A 20058-nucleotide genomic window follows, 5' to 3' on the forward strand; every position below is an offset into this window, starting at 1 on the left:
TTACATGGAACATTTTTGCAGGAATAAAAAATGTATAAAGATTTTGCAAAAACGTTCCAACCCACATGGATCATTTAAGAAACAATTAAATGTGCGTTTTATGAATTTAGTATAATGTTCCAAGACAAGTGGAACATTATAACGATATGTTATTCTATTAAGAGTTTTTAACAATATGTTTCAGTATGCATGTAATGTTTTTACTTTATTTTGAGTACACGTCCTTGGCATAATGGTGGGTTTGAACATTTGGGTCAAACTTTATTGATGAAACTAACCTAAAAATACTAGCATCTTTGTGTGCACATGATGTAATATGTCAAGAATAGTACCCTGGTTATGGTAACTCATTTTCGAGTGACTTGTGGGTTGGAACGTTTTCGCGTAACTACGTCCATTTCATAAGAGAAAGCACAATTTCATACAAAACAACGATAATTAAACAAGCAACGAACAAACATGACATGTCACGTACTTATTTGTTTGCCACAACCTCGGTTGTGGCAGCGGTGGAAAAGTGAAACTATGACAAGGACAAACAATAACAGCGCTTTCTCTGCTACTCCTACTGAAAGATACATAAGACTATCCCGTTCGTTCATTTTCCCCCACTCCTCATGACCGATCCAGTTATACTAGATTCATGGCTGTGACAGACGGACAGACAGACAGACAAACGCACGAGTGATCCTATAAGGGTTCCGTTTTTTCCTTTTGAGGTACGGAACCCTAATATGCTCATCCTTTTCTATTCGGTGTTAGAGAATCTATCTTTCTTTGTCTTACACTAGTAAAAGACAAAGATAGAATGATTCTCTGTCTATGTTTGAAATGAGACAGTCCTGTGACAAACTATATCTTATATAGTTGGTCAAGTAACTCTTGTCAGTAGAAAAAGGAAGCAAATTTAAAAAATGTAGGGGCGAAGTGATATCGTCCCATGAAAAATTTGAATTTCGCGCCTTTTTCTACTGACAAGATTTACTTGACCAACTATAACTTCTAACTTGTAGCCGCGTCCTAAACGCACGTACGGCGACCACCTTACCAAAGAGTAGTATAATATATAGGAGACCACCACGACCTTACACACTTTCGCACCAAGGTCGCGGTGCGGTAGTCTGTTATGCCTATTATACCAAGCATTTTATTGCACAATACAAGTTAACATTCTGATTAAAGAAATAAAACTATGAAAACGGATTATATCGCGTATATTGAATTTATAATACATCCCGACGTTTCGAACCCTTTACAGCGTTCGTGGTCAAAACGTGGTGGTGGTTTGTGGTTCGTGGTGGTGTATTATAAATTCAATATACGCGATATAATCTGTTTTCATAGTTTTATTTCATGAGTAACTATCGCGGTAACTGAAGACAATATTATTCTGATTAAAGGTTTGATCAATCGACCGACAAAATGGAAGTAAACATTATACTACTCTTTGGGAATATGTCTGCTGCTCACTGGACCTTGCCCGGGAATAGGTAATTGCACAATAAAATGTACGCCTTCAGGCACCTTTTTCTTCTTCTTCTTTTAAAATTATGGCTTCAGCCCAGTGGGACTATTTCGCCAGTATCAAGGTATTGAGAGGTTTACAAACGACAAAAATTGTACGGTTGTACAAGACAGTGTACGGTGATTTGTTAGCTCTTGTAAATTGATAGCTAGTCTTTACAAGAAGCACGTGGACTACCGGCCGTTGACTCCAAGATGGTGGTTAAACGCGCTTCAAAATTAATTCTCCATTCACTGCACACTACCACATTAGTTTACTGTATAATAAGCTATCGATATTACACTTTAAACAATATTAATAAGCAAAAAACAAAGTAATTAATCACGATGCTAACTATCAAGATGGCGCTCGAACCGGAAGTCCTTCAGGCACCTTAAAATTAGTGTAACTGACAGCTGTCAATTCAACGTGTACATATTGACAGTGACGTGACACATAACCTAATTTAAAGCAGTTTCAAAAGGTTTCAAATGTTTATAATTTAGGAATAATTTAATAAACGGCATTGTACGCTCTTGTCCAAAGTGGGAATAACCGTGTAATTAAGCATGGATTTGTTTACTATAAACAGGTAAAATTGTAATAAGAGAACTTCATGACTTCATGTGAAATATACATCGTTAAAGGTTTTCTTTCTTCCTGAATACTTATTTTGAATACTAATAAATATAATGTACTTCTCTTTGCAAGGTACCGTGATCCAGGAGAAGATATAGATTTATTTACTCATGAAACAAAACAGTTACAAAAATTAAAACAAAAAATTGAAGAGAGGAGAAAAACACACAGTACCTTTAAGCAGCTAGATGTTATCACATTGAAACAGGAGACTGCAGCATGTACAAAAAGCGATCATTCTTTTAATCCAAAACCTGCAATCAGTATACAAGCAGAAGAAGACAAAGACGAGACAGTTGACAACATAATTGATAATACTATCCAACCACAGAAAATAGTGGAACAGAAACCTAATTTTGAATTTAAAGTCTTGGGTACAGACAGTTTTGAGAAAAAGACCAAGGTAAGAATATGCAAAATAAATATGATGTAATGAATATGCACTGCAAAGAGTAAAACAACAAAGAAGAAGAATATGAAAAGTATAAAAAATATTTTTTATTTATTATAATTTACTTCAAAAAAATTACTCCTTGGTTTTAGTACAGTCAGCAGCAGAAGAAGCCAAGTGGTTGAAGTGTTTAAATTACTTGCACACTTATTAGGGTTCCGTTCCTCAAAAGGAAAAAATGGAACCCTTATAGAATCACTTGTGCGTCTGTCTGTCTGTCTGTCTGTCCGTCTGTCACAGCCTATTTTATCCGAAACTACTGGACCAATTAAGTTGAAATTTGGTACACATATGTAAGTTTGTGACCCAAGGATGGACATGTAACGTAAACAAATTAATTTTAAACACGGGGGCCACTTTTGGGGGGTAAATGAGAAAATTATAAAATAAAGTTTATCAAACTATATCGTGTTACATATCAAATGAAAGAGCTCATTGTGTGAATCTCAAATATATATTTTTTTATAATTTTAAGATAAATAGTTTAGAAGTTATTCAAGAAAATAGGCAAAAAACGACCATTCCCCCCCTTTATCTCCGAAACTACGGGGTCAAAATTTTTGAAAATAATACACAAAATAGATCTTTACCTATAGATCGCCAGAAAACCTATTAGAAATGTGCAGTCAAGCATGAGTCGGACTTAATTACTTAGTTTTTGATCCGACCCCTACATGTTTTTTAAAGACATTTCACATAAAACATAGAATGTTTAAATTGTGTAATGTACGGTACCCTTGGAACGCGAGTCCGATTCGCACTTGGCCGGTTTTTTATCAACAATGTTACACTGAGTTTATCCATTGTACTATCCATTTAATAGTTTGCCTTTTGTTTCTCAGGTTAAAAGAGTGTTACCGTACTGGTTGTCTCATCCCTACAGTTTATCCACAAACTTACAGAAGTTGACTTGTGTTGTAGATGAACAGGATTGGTTGAATGACACTTTAAAAACTACTCTGAAGAGTGAGGGGGTCGCACATTTCTTTCCAGTTCAGGAGCAAGTCATTCCTTTTATTATTAAGGAAAATAGATTGCCTCATCCATTCTGGGCGCATGATGTTTGCGTCTCGGCTCCAACGGGGAGTGGTAAGACACTAGCCTTTGTTTTACCAATAATTCAGGTAAATCACAAAAAGACACATACCTAAATTAACTCTTTTATTGTACAGTCAAGGTATTCAATATCAGCACCGAATAAGTGCCAAAAATATGTATGTACACACTACCTTAATACATGGGCAATAGGGTTGTATATACAGATTTTTAGCACTTTATCCATTTTAATATTTAATACCTTGACTGTAAAACTGTTTTTAAAAGATTAAACCTATAATGAATTATTTTTAATTTAAATAGTGTTTTGTAAAACTGTTTTTAAAAGATTAAACCTATAATGAATTATTTTTAATTTAAATAGTGTTTAAAAAAACATTTAATGCAGTATGTGCTTATTGCAATAAAACCGCCTGTTGTTTACCTCTTCCAGATTTTTTGTATTCTTCGTATCGTTTTCTGTATTGAGGTGTGCAATAAAGAGTATTTGTAGTGTATTGTAAATACAGCAAAAAATCTTGATAGCAGTTTTCCATAACACTGCATCATGTGCATAGTTAAGTGGCTCTCAATAATGTACTTAAAAAAAACTGTGAATAGATATGCCACTGTAAAAGTGTACTCAACTATTAGCTCTTATATAAAACCTTTCATATTTTCAGGTTTTAATGAACAGTGTTGGTCACCATGTAAGAGCAATGATTGTTTTACCCGTCCAAGAATTGGCAACACAGGTGTCAAAGGTTTTCAAAAAGTATTGCACTAATACAGGGCTTAAAGTTGTACTTTTGACTGCATCAACTCCATTACGCAAGGAACAGCAGCAAATTGTAAAATACAGTATGTAAATTTATAAACTTTACCAGTTCAAGAAAAAAATAGCTTGGACAAAATGATGATCATGCTAGTCTTCTATCTGTACTTAGTGATAATAAAAAAATTCGTTTTTATATATTTTCCGGTGGTTTTTGGAGTCTATATTGTCATGAAGCTCTTAGGTTCTTAAAATAATTTTAATAATAAGGCTCTGCACAGAAAAGTAGGTACTTTTGTGCCTAGGTATTAGGCACAAAAGCTTCAAAGAAGAATAATTTTAACTAAAAGTAAATAAAGTAATTTTTATTTCAGCTGAGTCTGCAGGTTGGATCAGTGAAGCTGATATCATAGTTTGTACAGCAGGAAGATTAGTGGAGCACATCCAAAACACAGAGGGTTTCTCATTAAAGCATCTCAAATTCCTTGTAATAGATGAAGCTGACAAAATCATGGACCATATCCAAAATGACTGGTTATACCATGTAGATAAGCACATAAAACTGGAGAATGAGTTGATGACAGGAAAAGTGCCCAATTTAAACTGGAACAGCCTGAATGAACAGAATCCTCCCCCTCACAAACTACTTTTCTCGGCGACACTTTCACAGGATCCAGAAAAATTAGAAAGATGGGGGTTATTTCAACCGAAACTGTTCTCTGCTGCTCCAATAACTGATTTTGAGGATGAAGACAGTATCAGAAAATATACCACACCAGATGAGCTGACTGAACAATATGTGACCTGCAGTGCTGAAGAAAAACCACTTATACTTTATCATTTCTTAGTAGAACAGAAGTGGGATAAAGTCATATGCTTTACTAATGCAGCTCAATCTGTACATAGGCTCTCTGTGCTTTTAGATGTTTGGGGAAAAGGCAGTCTAAAGGTTGCTGAACTGTCTGCAGCGTTGGATAGATCAAACAGAGACTTGGTTCTAAAGAAGTTTACTCATTCAGAGATCAATGTGTATGTACTTACCTTTCATAAAGAATTAATTTACTTGCTGATTTATATAATGTATGCCTTCCTCTTGCATCATTTTTTTCTCTAAATAGCACCTCACATCAAGTTAATTTTAGACCTAGATTTCGCGAAACTGACTCCATCTATAACTACTTTCAACGCAAATGTATATAATGTAGAAGGGCCTATACTTATATTATTTACCCATTTTTAAATGTCTATTTATTAGAGATGGGCCGAATATTCGGTAATTATTCGGTATTCGGCATGTTTTTCAATGTTCGTATTCAGCTGAATAGTTCGGTTCGCACTGCCGAATATTTACCGAATAAACATTTTTTTTTAAAGGCGTCCGCTAGCTGCCGCGGGTTCACTTCGCGATTAGAGGGCCTACCACGAAGACCGAAGTTCGCAAATCTTTTTCTTTTTCACTCCAATTATGGCGTAATTAGGGTGACACTGACAGAGTAAGATGCCCGCAATTTGCGAATTTCGGTGTTCACGGTAGGCGAGGGCCTACCATAGGCATGATACGGTACCGTTTCTTTTCATAAAATTTCTCGGTCGGTCGGAAGGGGAAGAATCAAAAACACATGATGAGTGCAGGCCGTGTACCTGTATGAACTTTTTTTCAGCGTTCGGTATGAGCTGAACCGAATGTTCGGCCGCATATTCGTATTCGGCAAAGTCCATATTCGTCCCAAATACTGTAGACCTACAGTATTTATTAACAGTTATTTTACGATCACTTGATCAGATGGTAACATTTGAATCTTCTGTTCCAGCTTGGTCAGCACGGATGCCTTAGCTAGAGGTATAGACATCCCCTCCTGTGACTATGTCGTGTCGTACGATCCCCCGCGGAACATCAAAACGTATATACACAGAGTAGGCCGCACGGGGCGAGCTGGACGGATAGGCCATGCTGTTACTATCCTTCAGCACAATCAAATGAATTTGTTCAAGGTAATCACATTATTAACAATTTTATGTTTGCTACTATAGTTCGTTCTCGTTAAGAGTGCAGTCCTCTGGAGTTGCAGGCGTACATAGGCTACGGAGACTGCTTAACATCAGGCGGGCCGTATGCTTGTTTGCCACCGACGTAGTATAAAAAAAAAGTAAAGTAAAAATCAAGTTCACAGTGACCAGTTAAAAGCATACTTTCTAATTAGGAATGATTTGCGATTTCTGTATGAAACAAAGTTTTTCTATTAATATAGCGCAAACGAATATTCGAAAGTAGATAAATAAGCAAATATTTGTGTAGTAATAGTGTGTTGTGCCTCAATTAAAGTCGATTGAATTTTGTATGAAAATCGAACCACCTTAAGCGCGTACAAAGAAATACTAAATTTCGTATAAACGTAGAATATTTTGATAATCATTAGTTTCTCAAAGATGGTATACTTATAATACTCCATCTCGTTAGGCATTAGTGAGCTTACCGCCCTCAGTTACTTAATAACGAAATACTTATTGCAGGAGCTACTACAGTCTGGTGGAAAATCGGAACTAAAGCAAATACAAATTGAACCTGATGTTTTCGATCGCCTATCTTCCGATTACCAATATGCAATTGAGGAAACCAAGAATGTAATCAATACAGAAATAACAACTAACGTTAAAAAATCTGTGGCAATAAAGAAAGGTTGTAAGAAAAGGAAACATGAATAAATATTTCTTAGTGTAAGGCCTGAGTGGACGCTCGAGCTGAGCGTGCAGCGGGGCGGGGCGTGCAGCGTGCATGTTAAACAAATGCAAACGTATAGGAGCGGCCTTATTGCACGCTGCTCACATCACTTGTGAGCCCGACGGCGACGCCACGCTGCACGCCCCGCCGAACGCTCCGCTTTGAGCGTCTACTCGGGTCTTACACTTAGTTTTAAAAACTTATTACATTTTTTAATTTTGACGGAAAAAAATGAAAGCATCAGTAGCAATGTAGAAGAAGAAGCAGCTCTACAATACCTACTCTTACTATAAGGTCCATGAGAAAAAGGTTTACTAAGTATTGCTTTTTAACTCATTTAAATGCCAGACAACTTATTTCAGAGTAGGGTATTTTATCATTGGATCTTTTAGCCCCATCCTATATACTCGATACTTACTTAACACGTTACGGGTTTCGTAACTTTTTGGTAAATTTGTAAATACCCTACGGTATAGTCTACAGGAAATCAAACAGGAGATTCTAAATTCCAAAGCTACCACCACCAAGTGGTCCCGATGTTTTAAGATTCCTTATATAGGAGAAATTTTAATTTAAAATCGAGTTTAGTAAGCCCGTTGCTTACTAAACTCGATTTTCACACATTTCGAATTTTGAGATACGGTCGCGCGGACGCGAGTGTGGAGCCTAGGAGCTAATCAGCGAAATCGACTCACACTCGCGTTCGCGGCTTCGCGCCGCGTAGTCTGGAGCGAGCTTTATACCGTTGCTTACAAAATGAAGCACGTAATGAGGGCTATCGTTTTTTTGCTCACCAGTTGGCGCCTCTGTTGATGGTGGTCCAAAAGACTATAGAACAGCTGTCAGTCATTGAAGTGACATTTCAGGACATTTCGAACTATGGAAAAGACCACCATCTACACTAGCGCCCCTAGCGGCGAATTCATACGCGTTAGCTTAGCCCTCATTTGGGCAACACCTTAGAGGCCACAAACACGAGCGTTTTTTTAACGCGCGTTAAAAAAGCGCTTGAATCCGCCCACACGCTAAAAATTCGATTTAACGGCCAACGCTTAAAGTCGAAAATCCAACAACGCTTGATAAAAAGCGCCACCGCCATCCATCGTGTGAATAAATACACATGTATCCATGTGTTGTTCTTAGTGTCATTCAAAAGTTTATTAACGCGTGTCGAAAAAGCGCTCGTGCATATGAGGCCTTGAGCTTCATGCTTTGTGTGAAAGCATCATAACATTAAAAAAACTAATGGGAAATTATAACACGTACGTACGTATATAAGTGCTTATTATGGATGGTATAGAAAGGATGCCAATCTCTTATGGCGGAATTGTTGCAAAAGTGACCGCTTTCAGCTTTAAATAATAGTTCCTAATATCTCCGGTGGCGCTAGTTAGGCTCTGGGACATGAGTATAACATGAACCATATAAGGCTCAGAATAATGACTAAAGCATAGAAGTCGGGCAAAAATGCTTCGCAAATATGTATACCCGTACTTTACTTCCTTACGAATTAGATAATGTGCCGAAAAGAGATGCATATATGCTTGTTATTTCTCATTTACGTAAGGTGTCATAAGTTTGATAATGTGCTAGGGATGTAACTGTGTCGACTTTTTATATCGATAAATTATGCATAAGTTTATGTGCCGTGTAAAAGAATAATCACGAAATTGGCAAATTGATAATAGTCTGGCTAATGAAAGTTGAACCTGAAAAAACGCGGCAATTTCAAGAAATCTGTAGCAGGCGGCTCGTTGAAATGAAATGCGTTGAATACAAGGATTGCATAACTTTTATACTTTTTATAATTTTTATATTCTAAAAATCATTAAAAAGTATAAAAATTATGCAATCCTTGGAATCAAAGAGCCGCCTGATATGAATGCATGTACCCAATATAGCTTTTATCTCATTTGCAGTCTACCACTCAGAACCGTCTAACTATACCTCTCGTTTTTTTATCATTAGAAAGAAGGCGAGCGATCTCAACGTGTCGTTTTATCGAAAAACACTTTGAAAATAAGTCACAACAAATATAATATACGATCATTTACATACTTTTGCTTTCATAAGTAAAATATTGCTATATTTATAAAAAAAACTTGTCAATAAAAAGACACGTGGAAATGGTTTACCGTTTTTGCTAATGCTAAAAGACTAAGTATACTTTCTAGTCATGTACAGTCAGCTGCAGAGAAAAGGCACCCCCCCCTGCATACAAAGTTCGGTAAATTAGTATGGACGTGAGGTACCTTGTCTCTGCAGCTGACTGTACCAAAAAAACGTTCGTGTAATATATTTTTATTATTTAATAATAGGGAATATTACGCGAAACTCGGCGTAGGTGGCGCCACTATCACAATCTGAGGGTCTATCGCGAAACAAGAAAATCGAACTTTCGTTATCTAACATCTCTGTCACTCTTGCGTATTCGAGCGATAAAGAGGCAGCTAGATAACGAAATTTCGGATTCGAGTTTTCCGGTAGATCCCCTGAAAACTTGTCAAAAACCTGTTAAAGGTACTTACAGTATGAATAAGTTACTCTACGGTGCACTCAAAAAGCTAGTGCTGCACTCTGGTTGCAGAACATTGCAGTAATATCCCCTATTCCTCGTCCTTTGGAAATCTGAAATAAAAAGTTGAGTTTTGTGACCAACAATATTAATAAAAGGAACATTCATCAATGATCATTAATGTCTTTTTTATTAGGGTTCCGTACCCAAAGGGTAAAAACGGGACCCTATTACTAATACTTCGCTGTCCGTCTGTCTGTCACCAGGCTGTATCTCATGAACCGTGATAGCTAGACAGTTGAAATTTTCACAGATGATGTATTTCTGTTGCCGCTATAACAACAAATACTAAAAAGTACGATCCCCTTGGTGCGCGCGTCCGACCCGCACTTGACCGGTTTTTAGTATTAAACTATAGTCTGGCAAACACAATCTGTCAGTAAGTAAGAACAAAGAAAACTATAGGTACAGTCGAAGGCAAAAATATCGATCCAGACAAATGGCTTAAAAATATGTGAACACGATTTTATTGTCTGAGCGTACACATATTTTTGAGACTTTGGGAATGTATATATATTTATGCCCTTGGCTGTACTCATCAATTAAAATGAGACAGTCCTGGGCCAAACTATAAGAAAGCTGTAAATGTCGATAGGTTATTGATCTGAGGTCGATACATCACTATGCCAAAAATATAACCTTTCATACTTAGCAGAAAAGTTCGAAAATATATGCAAAAATCTATATAGACTTGAATGCAAGTAATAATTACATAAACAACATATCGATTTCTATGTTTAGGGTCAGGTCCTATAAATTAATTTCTTCAAAATTGAACAAAACTCACCGATTAAAGGTTATCGGTTCGTGCGTATTTTCTTTTCTTCCTGTATGCGATTTACAGCCCTCGATCACACAAGACATTATCACAAAGGGAACTTCAAACCATTACAAATAAAAACTCAGCACGTTTTCCAACAATCTTTCAGGAATAGCAACAATATAATTAAAATAAACCAAGATGACCGCTGAAACATCCCGAAATATTTCAACTAAAATAATACGACTACGTCAAGTTGTTACAGTTGACACCTACCTGTGAAATAACGAACATATATTTTATTTGGCTGGATTATATTATAGAACCACATAGGACCATTTGACATTTCCCTCAGTTAATCTTATGACAATACTGAAAAAACGAAAGAACTTGCGGATTGTTGTCTCACTCACTCATAGACAAAAAGTAATAACGTGTTGTGAATACGATATCTTTTACCAAGCTTTTATTTTTGCCCGGCTTCTTTGCTTTAGTCATTATTCTGAGATATAAGGCAACAAATAACCCGACCAAATTACGTAGGTTATATTTGGTAGTATTTCGGTGTATAGTGGCGCCGCCTAATTACTGTTTTTTGATGGACACTTTTCATACATAAAGATTTGGCTCCTTTATATAGTCTCCATGGTACTTATGTTCAGTTGCATATTAAAAATGAAGTTGCGGTACGCCGCCTCGGTTGCGACCGCGTGTGCCTATGAGCCCTTATACTTCGTTATATGGCAACCTTAAATATAGTGTCAATTGTCAAACTGACAGTGTCATTGATGCTTCTGTTTCGTGAGTTCGTGAAGATCCAAGACGTAAATATAGTGTTTTTAAGTTATTTAAATTATAGGTGTAAATCGCGGAATACGTATACTTTTATCTCAGCTATGTCTGACTCTGAAGAATCAGATGTGTTTAATGAAGAGCCTATTAGGTCATTTCATGATATGCACGACGAAATAGAAAGATGCAAGAAAAACCCGGCAACTTCGGGTATGTTTGTGTCTGGCTGGGATGATGCAGACGAGGGCGTGGAGGAAGTAAAGGATCCTAAAGGTAATCTTCAGCGTTGGCACTTTTATTAGTCAATATACCGGCTTGTTAATTTTACATACAAACGGTGTTTCTTGAGGCACTAACCAAATGTTTTTGTTCATATAACAAAAACATTCACATTGATTACCTGAAGAAATACAACTTAAAAAGCACATTAAGAAGTGCCCCTCTCAAGTTTAGATACTTTATTTAATATCTAGTCTACACACAAGGTCAATAACAAAGATAATTTTCTCCTAACCTTGGATGAAAGCAAATGAACAGCATGCACAACTCTACAGTAAACCTAAACAGTACACTAAGATGTGTTATGTCACTGTGTACAATACACTCTATTTTTCTTACAGCTAATCCTGTTGACCATGTTCTATGGGCTGCTGAAAATGCTGACATTGCAGCTCTCAAAGAACTATTGGCTGCTCAACCAGGTCTAGTCAACGCTAAAGATAGTAATCTGTACACACCTCTCCACCGCGCTTCTTATGGAAATCATGTGACTACCATAACATATCTGTTGAGTGTTGGCGCTAAGTTGGATGCTAAAACTGAGTTTGGCTGGACACCTCTGCATTCTGCTGCCAATTGGAATAACTACTGGGTTGTTGCAAGACTACTGGCAGCTGGTGCTGATCCAGCTGCAGTGTCTGAAGGAGGTAAATTGTTTGTAACTCTAAATTATTATTCGGGTTGCTAACCACTGACAAAATTAGAATAGAACAGTATTACCTTGTGACTTAAAACCTATCTATGACCCATCACTGGTGTATCTCAAGTCGTACCAAAAACCATGATTCGCCAAGCCATTATGGAGATAAACAGGAAGATGCAATTATTTGTGTTTTATATTGACATGTGGGTAGATAAGAAAATCTGCGGGTATCCCCAGTTCGGTTCTAGCTAGCAAGCCAGCACACATACATAACAATCTGATAATTGACAACATGGAGCTGATCTTATGATGCAGTTGGAAGGTGGCTAAAGGGTTTGAAATTAAATGAACCAGATTGAGTTTTTCGCTCAAATGTCTTGAGGAATTTTTAAAGGTCTTAAAGGTGTTAAGAATAGCAAGTACCATCAGCAATAAAAGCATGTACCAAAAGAAATATTTTTTAACAGTAATTTTGTTAGAGTTCAGTAACAAAAATGCCTTTCTGATTTCAGACCAAACACCACTACATTTAGCAGCAGCAAAAAGTCACAGTAAATCTACTATTATCACATTGCTCTTTGAAAAAAACAGTGTGCAGGTGGCTCAGATGGTTAATAATGTTGGAGAAAAACCTGAAGACCTAGCTCGCGGGCATGGAATATATGCTCCACTGTTTGAAATGGTAATGCCTGCTGCTTCTTACATTAAATCAATTGGATTCACTTGCAATCCATATTTAAGAATGGAAAAACTATCAGAGCTGTTGTGAGTGGGACAAATGATAAGCACATAATTTTACTACAGTAAATTTATTTCCATAGTACCTAAGCACTTATTTAACTATAACTATGTAAGTGATGTTAACAAGTATTTTAATGATTTTTCAATACAGCAAATTAGCAGGGTCTATCAATTGGTATTTAATAATTATTTTTCATAATTACATGTTCACATCGGTAACATGAGCATGACAATCTCAAGTATAAGGAACTTAAGAGGGCTAATTTCACAAACCCCCTTAAATCATTTTCGTTTTTTTATTGTATGGTTTAATGTATCTCTCTTTGCTCTCTGCTGAAATGCAAACTACTATTACTACTTGTACAGGAGCAAATCTGAATGTATATCAACAGCACTATGGTCCCTTCTTCTTGAGAATGTCACATTAACTTTTGTTCTTACTATTTAATTTGTCTAAATTATACCATACCATTACTACTTTATATGTATGTTATAACTTATATTTAGGATAAAAAATGCCTATGAAGTAAATGCTTGCTCTTTAAATTGAAGGTCAGACTGTGTGTGTGTGTACATCCAATTTTTTTAAGTTTTAGCACCTACATAGTTTAAACATACATCATTTAAAACCTTAACAGGTATTTTAAGAAATCTCAAAAAAGTATGTATAAAAATAAATATGAAATACATTTTATGTCTTTTGACTTCTTCCGTACGATTGACTTGCCATACTTTCTAGAACATGCATAGCACCAGGCACAAGGTATGTTTCAGTTTGCAAATTCTTTAGGCTAGCTATCAGATTTCTCCTATCAATTTTTTGCAATTCCGATAATATTTGTCTCGATTCCGTGGTCATGTATGGCAATAATAGGCAACCTATACCAAAACATTTACACCTCACACAATTTTTCCATATTTCAATTAGATCTGCATCTCTAATTACTGGACATACAGGTAATAAATTAACAGCGTTTAAGCATTTTGCTCTCTGACGTCCAGTGATAGGATAGTCAGCCTGCTGGAAAGGCGATAAAAGAACGGTTCTCCAGGCGTCGCATACAGTCTTGTCGGTTGCATATGCGATCTTTAATAACAAAGGAACTAATTCGTCGTAAAGTCCAGCACGCAACATTGAAGGGATTACTTTCTGAATTATTTTGATATCCCCATACCTCCACGCGAGTTCCCCTGTTATTTTTAAACCTTCCACATTTCCTCCGACTGCTTGTAGTAATTGATCAAGTGCTCCAAGCTTATCATTCATAAACGTGGCAACGATCCAAGGCATGTCAATATGTTCAAGGTTAACAATGTATAACAATTCTAAAAGTGTGTTCCATAAAGAATCTCGCTCCCTGTTAGTGACTTTTGATGCTGTGTCAGAGTCTATAATGCTCATAAGGCATTGGAGTGCTCTTAATTTTTTACTTTTATTATAATCGTTTTCGTCATCGAGCGCAATACGAGATAAATAAATCGCTCCCATTTTTGGACAAGTAGCTTTTAGTATGTATTTAGCGGTCGTCAAATCTTTATTGTCAAGACCAAAGCTAGTTCTATTTTTGTTCTCTTCTTTTGATTTTTCGAGAATATTTTCCAAAATTTCTATGCGGATAGAACTGATGTTGATGCCATTTTTGTCGGCGATTTCATTGGCAGCCCGATTTATATCGTGTCGAGAAATCTTTTCAACGAAGTTTGGATGCAAGTAAAGGTTTCGAATAAGTTGTGTTGGCTCTGTTGAAAGTCGAACAAATTCTTCGCATGCCCATTCCACCTTATGCAAAATATGTCTCGTTGAAAGAGTGGAATGCAGACGTTCCATTTGCCGGACTGCTCGATTACCAGGCTGAACAGCAGACCAGCGTTGAGCAAATTGATAGCACAACTGCGCCGCTGCCACTTGGTCGGCCCCACGAGCACAACCTTGAAGAACGTAAAAGAGGCACGCGCCTGCCCATTCCATATTTGCTATATGCTTCACACATCGGTGTGCGGCGCGAAGCAGAGGCTCTTCTCTTGTGGTTAGGCGCCAAGGCTCGCTTTCTTTTTGTTCAGTCTCTATCCCTTCACTCTTCTTTCGAGATGTCATAGTTTGCTTGAGAGCGTTACTGCAAATCATGTCTCTCGCGGTTTGTATATCAGCATCTAGTGAAAGTAAAGCAACTGCAGGCAGCCACTGCTCGTAGGTTTCTAATGTTATTTCTGACTTCAAATTCGCCCACATGTCTTCACGCATGAAAAGGTAAAACGGTAAACGGTGATGTCCGATTTCTGGGAACATTCCTTTGACAGAAAACAGCTCAAATTCATGTTGTTTAGGAGCGCTTTTCCTGTTATAATTTTTAAGGAAATTTAACAGATAATATTCTTTCACGTATTCTGAATCGGCGGACGAACCATACAATAACTGATATATGCATAAATACACTTCGTAATAATAGGGATTTATGGAAACAATACGACCATGTAACGTAACTTCACCGTTTTTCCACAGATCTGTTAAAACATCTTTGATGAAGTCTTTGTCTTTTATGCTTTCCCATAGTTTTACACAGTTAGGCAGCAGATGGCTTTCGTCGTTTTCAAAGTTTGTTTGACAGCAACCTATGTCGTCATTGAATATTTTATATTTTAATTCCCAAGTAGTAAGCAAAGAGATGAGTTGAAAGGACAGACCTTCATTGATGGGTATGTGCAAGGTGCGGCACAATTCTATAAGGCGCTCAACCGAAGTTTCGGGGTACTGTTTCAAAAACAAAAACAGCACAACTTTAGTGTCCCAAGTATCATCATTGTTAATTTCTGGCAAAGCCAAGTCTGCCACGTTAAATTTAAATTTGGTTTTTAACATATATTGAGGCGAATACGCTACTGTGTTTTGGGTCAAACAGAATGCCGAAAATGAGCGCCTTATCACTGGTTGTGCCAGGTACGCGATAGCAGCATGGGACAGCGACTCATTCTGACCTCGTAACATGTCTATAATCCACATTTTATCGGCTTCATCTTTGCTTAAGAGATCCAATAATATCGTTATCAATAATTCGTCGAGTTCTTGAGACGCGACAACTTTATTTAAAAGTTGCTTACATATTTTGTTTCTTATTTGAAGTAATTCACCAGGTAAATCATTCCCAGAAGAAGAAATGTCTTCTGACATATTTACGACTATCCTGATTGGAATAAAATCACCCCTACTATGACAGATTCCGGGATTACGTGCCAAATAATCATATGGCGAAATGTAAAAATCAATTAGATCATTCATTGTTGAGAGTGAAGACATAGGTAAAAACATGTAATGGAATTTCCATGCTATGGACAGATTTTTAACTACTATATTAGCATTCACTAAGGCAGTCAGCATTGATAAATATTTGATTACACGGTGGATATGTTCTTCAGTACAAGTTGATACGAGTTCGGTCAGAACGTGGCAGCATTCCATGAGAATGGCTGAATTGTTTCCATCTCTGAAATTAGCTAACACTGAAGCCATCTGTGTATTACAGTGTTCCTGGGCTTCAGATGTTAAGAGCGTTTCGACTAGTTTGCGAACTTCGTGATTTGAAGAAGTGCGATGGAGTAATGCTATCAATGTTGACCGCGAAGTTTGGTGTGCTCGAGTAAGCTGAGCCAAACACCCGCTCATTCCTGTGTCAGAAACATTCATAGTAATATCCGCTTCGTTTGCACTAGTTTCACAACACATATCGTTTATACTTCGTTTTGTCTCAAAGGAATTTTTCAAATAATACATGTTTTCAATCGTTTTAATTTTTAAAGCATTGAGCATTTTAGTACCTTTCAAGAAATCGACATAATTTCTTTCGATAATTGCATCGTTTGAACTTCTCTTTATGATTTGTTCGTATTTGATCATAACTGATTTTAGCAAAATCTTCTTTTCCTTGCTTGGCATCTGGTTAAAGTATTCCAGCGCAGCTCTCGTTTCACAATCGCAAAGACATCGGTTTAAATATAATAAGCTGCCGTAATTCGCGTAATCTGTCAAGGCACTTGTAATAACTTTCAAGTCGTCCAAATCAATGCTTGGTGCTGTCATTAACTTATGCAAGACCAATTGATAATCAGTACATTTTAGGGAAAATTTATATTTCTTTAAAATGACTTTAACTTTCGCATAATTCAGCTCTTGCTGAATTTGCTCAGCGAGAATACGATCTGTAGCGGTTGTTGTGAAATCTTTTGTCCCTGAAGATGCGGCTTCTACCGCAAGTTCTAGTACTATTGGATTCCATGGTACATCTAAAACCTTTAGAACCTGAAGGAAGCATTCTAGTTTGTTAGTATGTAGTCGAAACGAATTAAGCAATATTTTTAAACGAGCGCCATCTACATCACCGCCACTGCTTGCAGCTTCTATTTCAATGAATGAGCGTAGCGTATCGTCAATTTCAAAAGAGTTCCTAGCACTATATGAAGGCAAATAATGTTGCAAGAAAAGCTCTAAATCTTCTGTGTAGCATCGACGTAGCATAATTAACGCGACTTCGCTGGGACTCTGTGAACTTAGCTCACCCAGCAACATATTAATTTTATGTTTTTCTTTTAATTCAATTATATTTTTTATATGCGTTTTTAGCATATCAAGATCATCCATTGATATTGGTCGTAAACAAATCGTTTTTAATGAAATTTCCAATACTATGCCTATATCTTCTATAAACTTCAATCCAATTTTTGGCCAGTAACTAGATTTCTCTAGTGAAAAAACTCTTTCTGTTACCCACCGCACAAATAAATCAATATAAAAGGGGTTTTCATCTAGAAGAGGTGGGAGAAAATTTCTTAACCAATTTATTAAGGCACCCATCTTAATATTGCTGGGGATAGCATTTAATATGCCCATTATATCATTCGAATTAATTGTTTGTTTTACAGCAGAATATTTGAGCCAACTTATGGAAGATAAATCAAAATCGCCTTTTGAGACAAATGTCATGCATAAGTCCACAAAGCTTAAGTCAAATATGCTTAGGTCTTCATATAAATTACTTCCTCTGAACTCAATGTACTCTAGTATGTCTATTTTATTCATGATATCACATAATGATTGAATCAGGGAATCATTAGCTGATGCAAAAACTTTCTTTTGTAAACTATATGCAAGTGATTTGAATGCCAAATTAATCTTACACAGTTTAAGGGCCGTATTGACAAGGAGTGGTAAGTCTTCAATGGTGTCTAAATATGGTTGTATTTGGGGTAATACCTGATCTGGGTCTGTTGTTGATGTCAAACTGTTAATGATAGTTTTCAACTGAACTTTGAGCGTTTCTTGAGATGAAAGTTTTTGGATGGTAGAGTTGTTATCACGCTGGTCATATGTTGCATCAAGTAGAAGTGATTCATCCCAAGCACAGCAAACATATACCTGGAATATGGAAATTTAGGATTAGAAGACTATATATATTATAGTTAAATAAACATAATGTTGTTGGGGGAAATCAATTATTTTCATGAGGTGTTGAGGCTGTTGAAGGGTTTCTTGTTTGCCAACAACTTTATATAAAGTTCTTACACTTGCAAAAGAAAGGATAAGCAGCATGTTTAAATGCATAATTTAATGCTGTTAGGATAAGTAGCATCAATATCTTCGCAGCTAATTTTAACCTTTTGCATTTACTTGGTATAAAGTCAGTACCTTTTGTGCCCCACATGCCATGACTTGATATATTATATGGGTTGTCTATGTGCAATTTTTGACATGGCATTGATGACACTTTTTTACTTCAGTAACAAAATCATTCATTGGCAAAAGGTTCAAGGCAAATAAAAAAACCCAATTAAAAAGCAGCAGCTTAAAGGAATGGGGAACAGTAACATATTATGTTATTATATTTTCTTGTAAAGAGTTGTATCACCACTGGAAAACTAAATGGGCTCCAAAACTGAAATTAAACATGTTGACTTAGTAGCAATAGGTGTACATGATCAATCCATGGTGCACAAGGCTATAGTTCTGCTGTTCTCGAGAACCTCTCTGTTTTGTATGGAAAACATTCTTTCTTCAGAATTTTCCCCATAGTAAACGGAGAATATTCTCGAGAACAGCACAACTCTACAAATGACCAACTCAGACTTAACTAAAAAAACTTAATATTCTCCGTTGTCACCAAAAGTTCTTTAGTGTTTTTATTTTATATCAAGAATTTCATCAAGGCATTGATTCCTGATACTGGCAATACTGTGTGTGCACAAATACTTGAGAACAATCATGTGTTTAAGGTAAAATGAAAACTAGTGTAAAATGAGTGTATTCTACTGTATCTCACCTGCATTAGATCCCAAACCAGATAGTAAAAGTCATTGTTATATGCCCCCAATGGATAGTATGTGATCCCATCTTCTTTAAACTTATATATAATGTGGGAGTCTTTAATATCTACCAGCCACATTGTTTCTACGTCAGAAATTATCAGTGAATCACCCCATGGAACTGCATAAAGGATTTTCTTTGTTGAACTCATAACTTCATATAAACCAGTTATAGGACATTTCATAACTAAAGTTTCTCCCTCGATGTATGCAATCAATCCGTTTGTGAGCAAATGAGATTCCACAGCTAAACAAGACCCACCATATTTATCTATAGATATGGTATGTTCTGCTTTGCCATCTACTATATCTTGTTCCAATTCTTTTCTTGAAAATAACACCACCAAACATTCTCCACTTTTACTGATTAGGATCACTTTATTCTCATTGCTTCTTAACTTTTGGATCTTATAGTTCGCCAACTTTTCACATGTTACCTTGATTTGAGTTCCTGTCGCTGGGTTTATTACTATGATATCTCCTGACCTCAAAAGGACCCACAGGAGCTCTCCGTGTACGTGAGTGTTTGAGATTTTCGCATCGAAATTATAAACCTTGTCGTTATCGAGGTCTTCAGTACGTGCAGTTAGATCATATATTCGCACTTTTTCCGTATCTTCTTGTATTATTAATTTATGATGTATGAAATGAGCGTTAACTAAATTAAAACTAGGAAACTGTTTTAATCTTGAATGCGTGATAGACATTTTTGATTATTGAACCGGACAATCTGCATTAAAGCTCGTTACGTACGTTAGTTATGTTAAATTCAAAACTCAAACGAAACAACAAACTTC

At 36.4% G+C, this 20058-nt stretch overlaps 3 protein-coding genes across 3 annotated transcripts; 2 read left to right on the top strand and 1 right to left on the bottom strand.

Moving 5' to 3' along the window:
- The first annotated feature begins 1944 nt into the window (after positions 1 to 1944).
- LOC134755990 (probable ATP-dependent RNA helicase Dbp73D) lies at positions 1945 to 7117 on the top strand. The gene is made up of 7 exons (XM_063692744.1): positions 1945 to 2096; positions 2216 to 2546; positions 3437 to 3718; positions 4313 to 4490; positions 4779 to 5433; positions 6216 to 6396; positions 6916 to 7117. Exons 1-7 carry the CDS (start codon positions 2074 to 2076, stop codon positions 7105 to 7107), a joined length of 1842 nt encoding a protein of 613 aa, XP_063548814.1. The 5' UTR covers positions 1945 to 2073; the 3' UTR covers positions 7108 to 7117.
- A 4143-nt stretch (positions 7118 to 11260) lies between these two features.
- LOC134755944 (ankyrin repeat domain-containing protein 49-like) lies at positions 11261 to 13085 on the top strand. Its single transcript, XM_063692646.1, has 3 exons — positions 11261 to 11523; positions 11871 to 12176; positions 12685 to 13085. Exons 1-3 carry the CDS (start codon positions 11355 to 11357, stop codon positions 12939 to 12941), a joined length of 732 nt encoding a protein of 243 aa, XP_063548716.1. The 5' UTR covers positions 11261 to 11354; the 3' UTR covers positions 12942 to 13085.
- On the bottom strand, positions 12966 to 20006 carry LOC134755943 (uncharacterized). The gene is made up of 2 exons (XM_063692645.1): positions 19219 to 20006; positions 12966 to 18317 (listed from the first exon to the last, which is right to left on the bottom strand). The coding sequence occupies exons 1-2, from the start codon at positions 19966 to 19968 to the stop codon at positions 13605 to 13607; spliced, it is 5463 nt and encodes a 1820-aa protein (XP_063548715.1). The 5' UTR covers positions 19969 to 20006; the 3' UTR covers positions 12966 to 13604.
- Between the last annotated feature and the right edge of the window lie 52 nt (positions 20007 to 20058).

This window comes from Cydia strobilella, chromosome 3, assembly GCF_947568885.1.
Source record: "Cydia strobilella chromosome 3, ilCydStro3.1, whole genome shotgun sequence".
Taxonomy (NCBI): Eukaryota; Metazoa; Arthropoda; class Insecta; order Lepidoptera; family Tortricidae; genus Cydia; species Cydia strobilella.

Coding starts and splice junctions, on each gene's coding strand:
- LOC134755990 (XM_063692744.1), top strand. CDS start 2,074: ATGGATTTGTTTACTATAAACAG. Junction 3,719..4,312: donor TTGTTTTACCAATAATTCAG/GTAAATCACAAA, acceptor TCATATTTTCAG/GTTTTAATGAACAGTGTTGG. Junction 4,491..4,778: donor GCAGCAAATTGTAAAATACA/GTATGTAAATTT, acceptor TTTTTATTTCAG/CTGAGTCTGCAGGTTGGATC.
- LOC134755944 (XM_063692646.1), top strand. CDS start 11,355: ATGTCTGACTCTGAAGAATCAGATGTGTTTAATGAAGAGCCTATTAGG. Junction 11,524..11,870: donor GGAAGTAAAGGATCCTAAAG/GTAATCTTCAGC, acceptor TTTTTCTTACAG/CTAATCCTGTTGACCATGTT. Junction 12,177..12,684: donor AGCTGCAGTGTCTGAAGGAG/GTAAATTGTTTG, acceptor TTCTGATTTCAG/ACCAAACACCACTACATTTA.
- LOC134755943 (XM_063692645.1), bottom strand. CDS start 19,968: ATGTCTATCACGCATTCAAGATTAAAACAGTTTCCTAGTTTTAATTTA. Junction 18,318..19,218: donor TGGTTTGGGATCTAATGCAG/GTGAGATACAGT, acceptor TCCATATTCCAG/GTATATGTTTGCTGTGCTTG.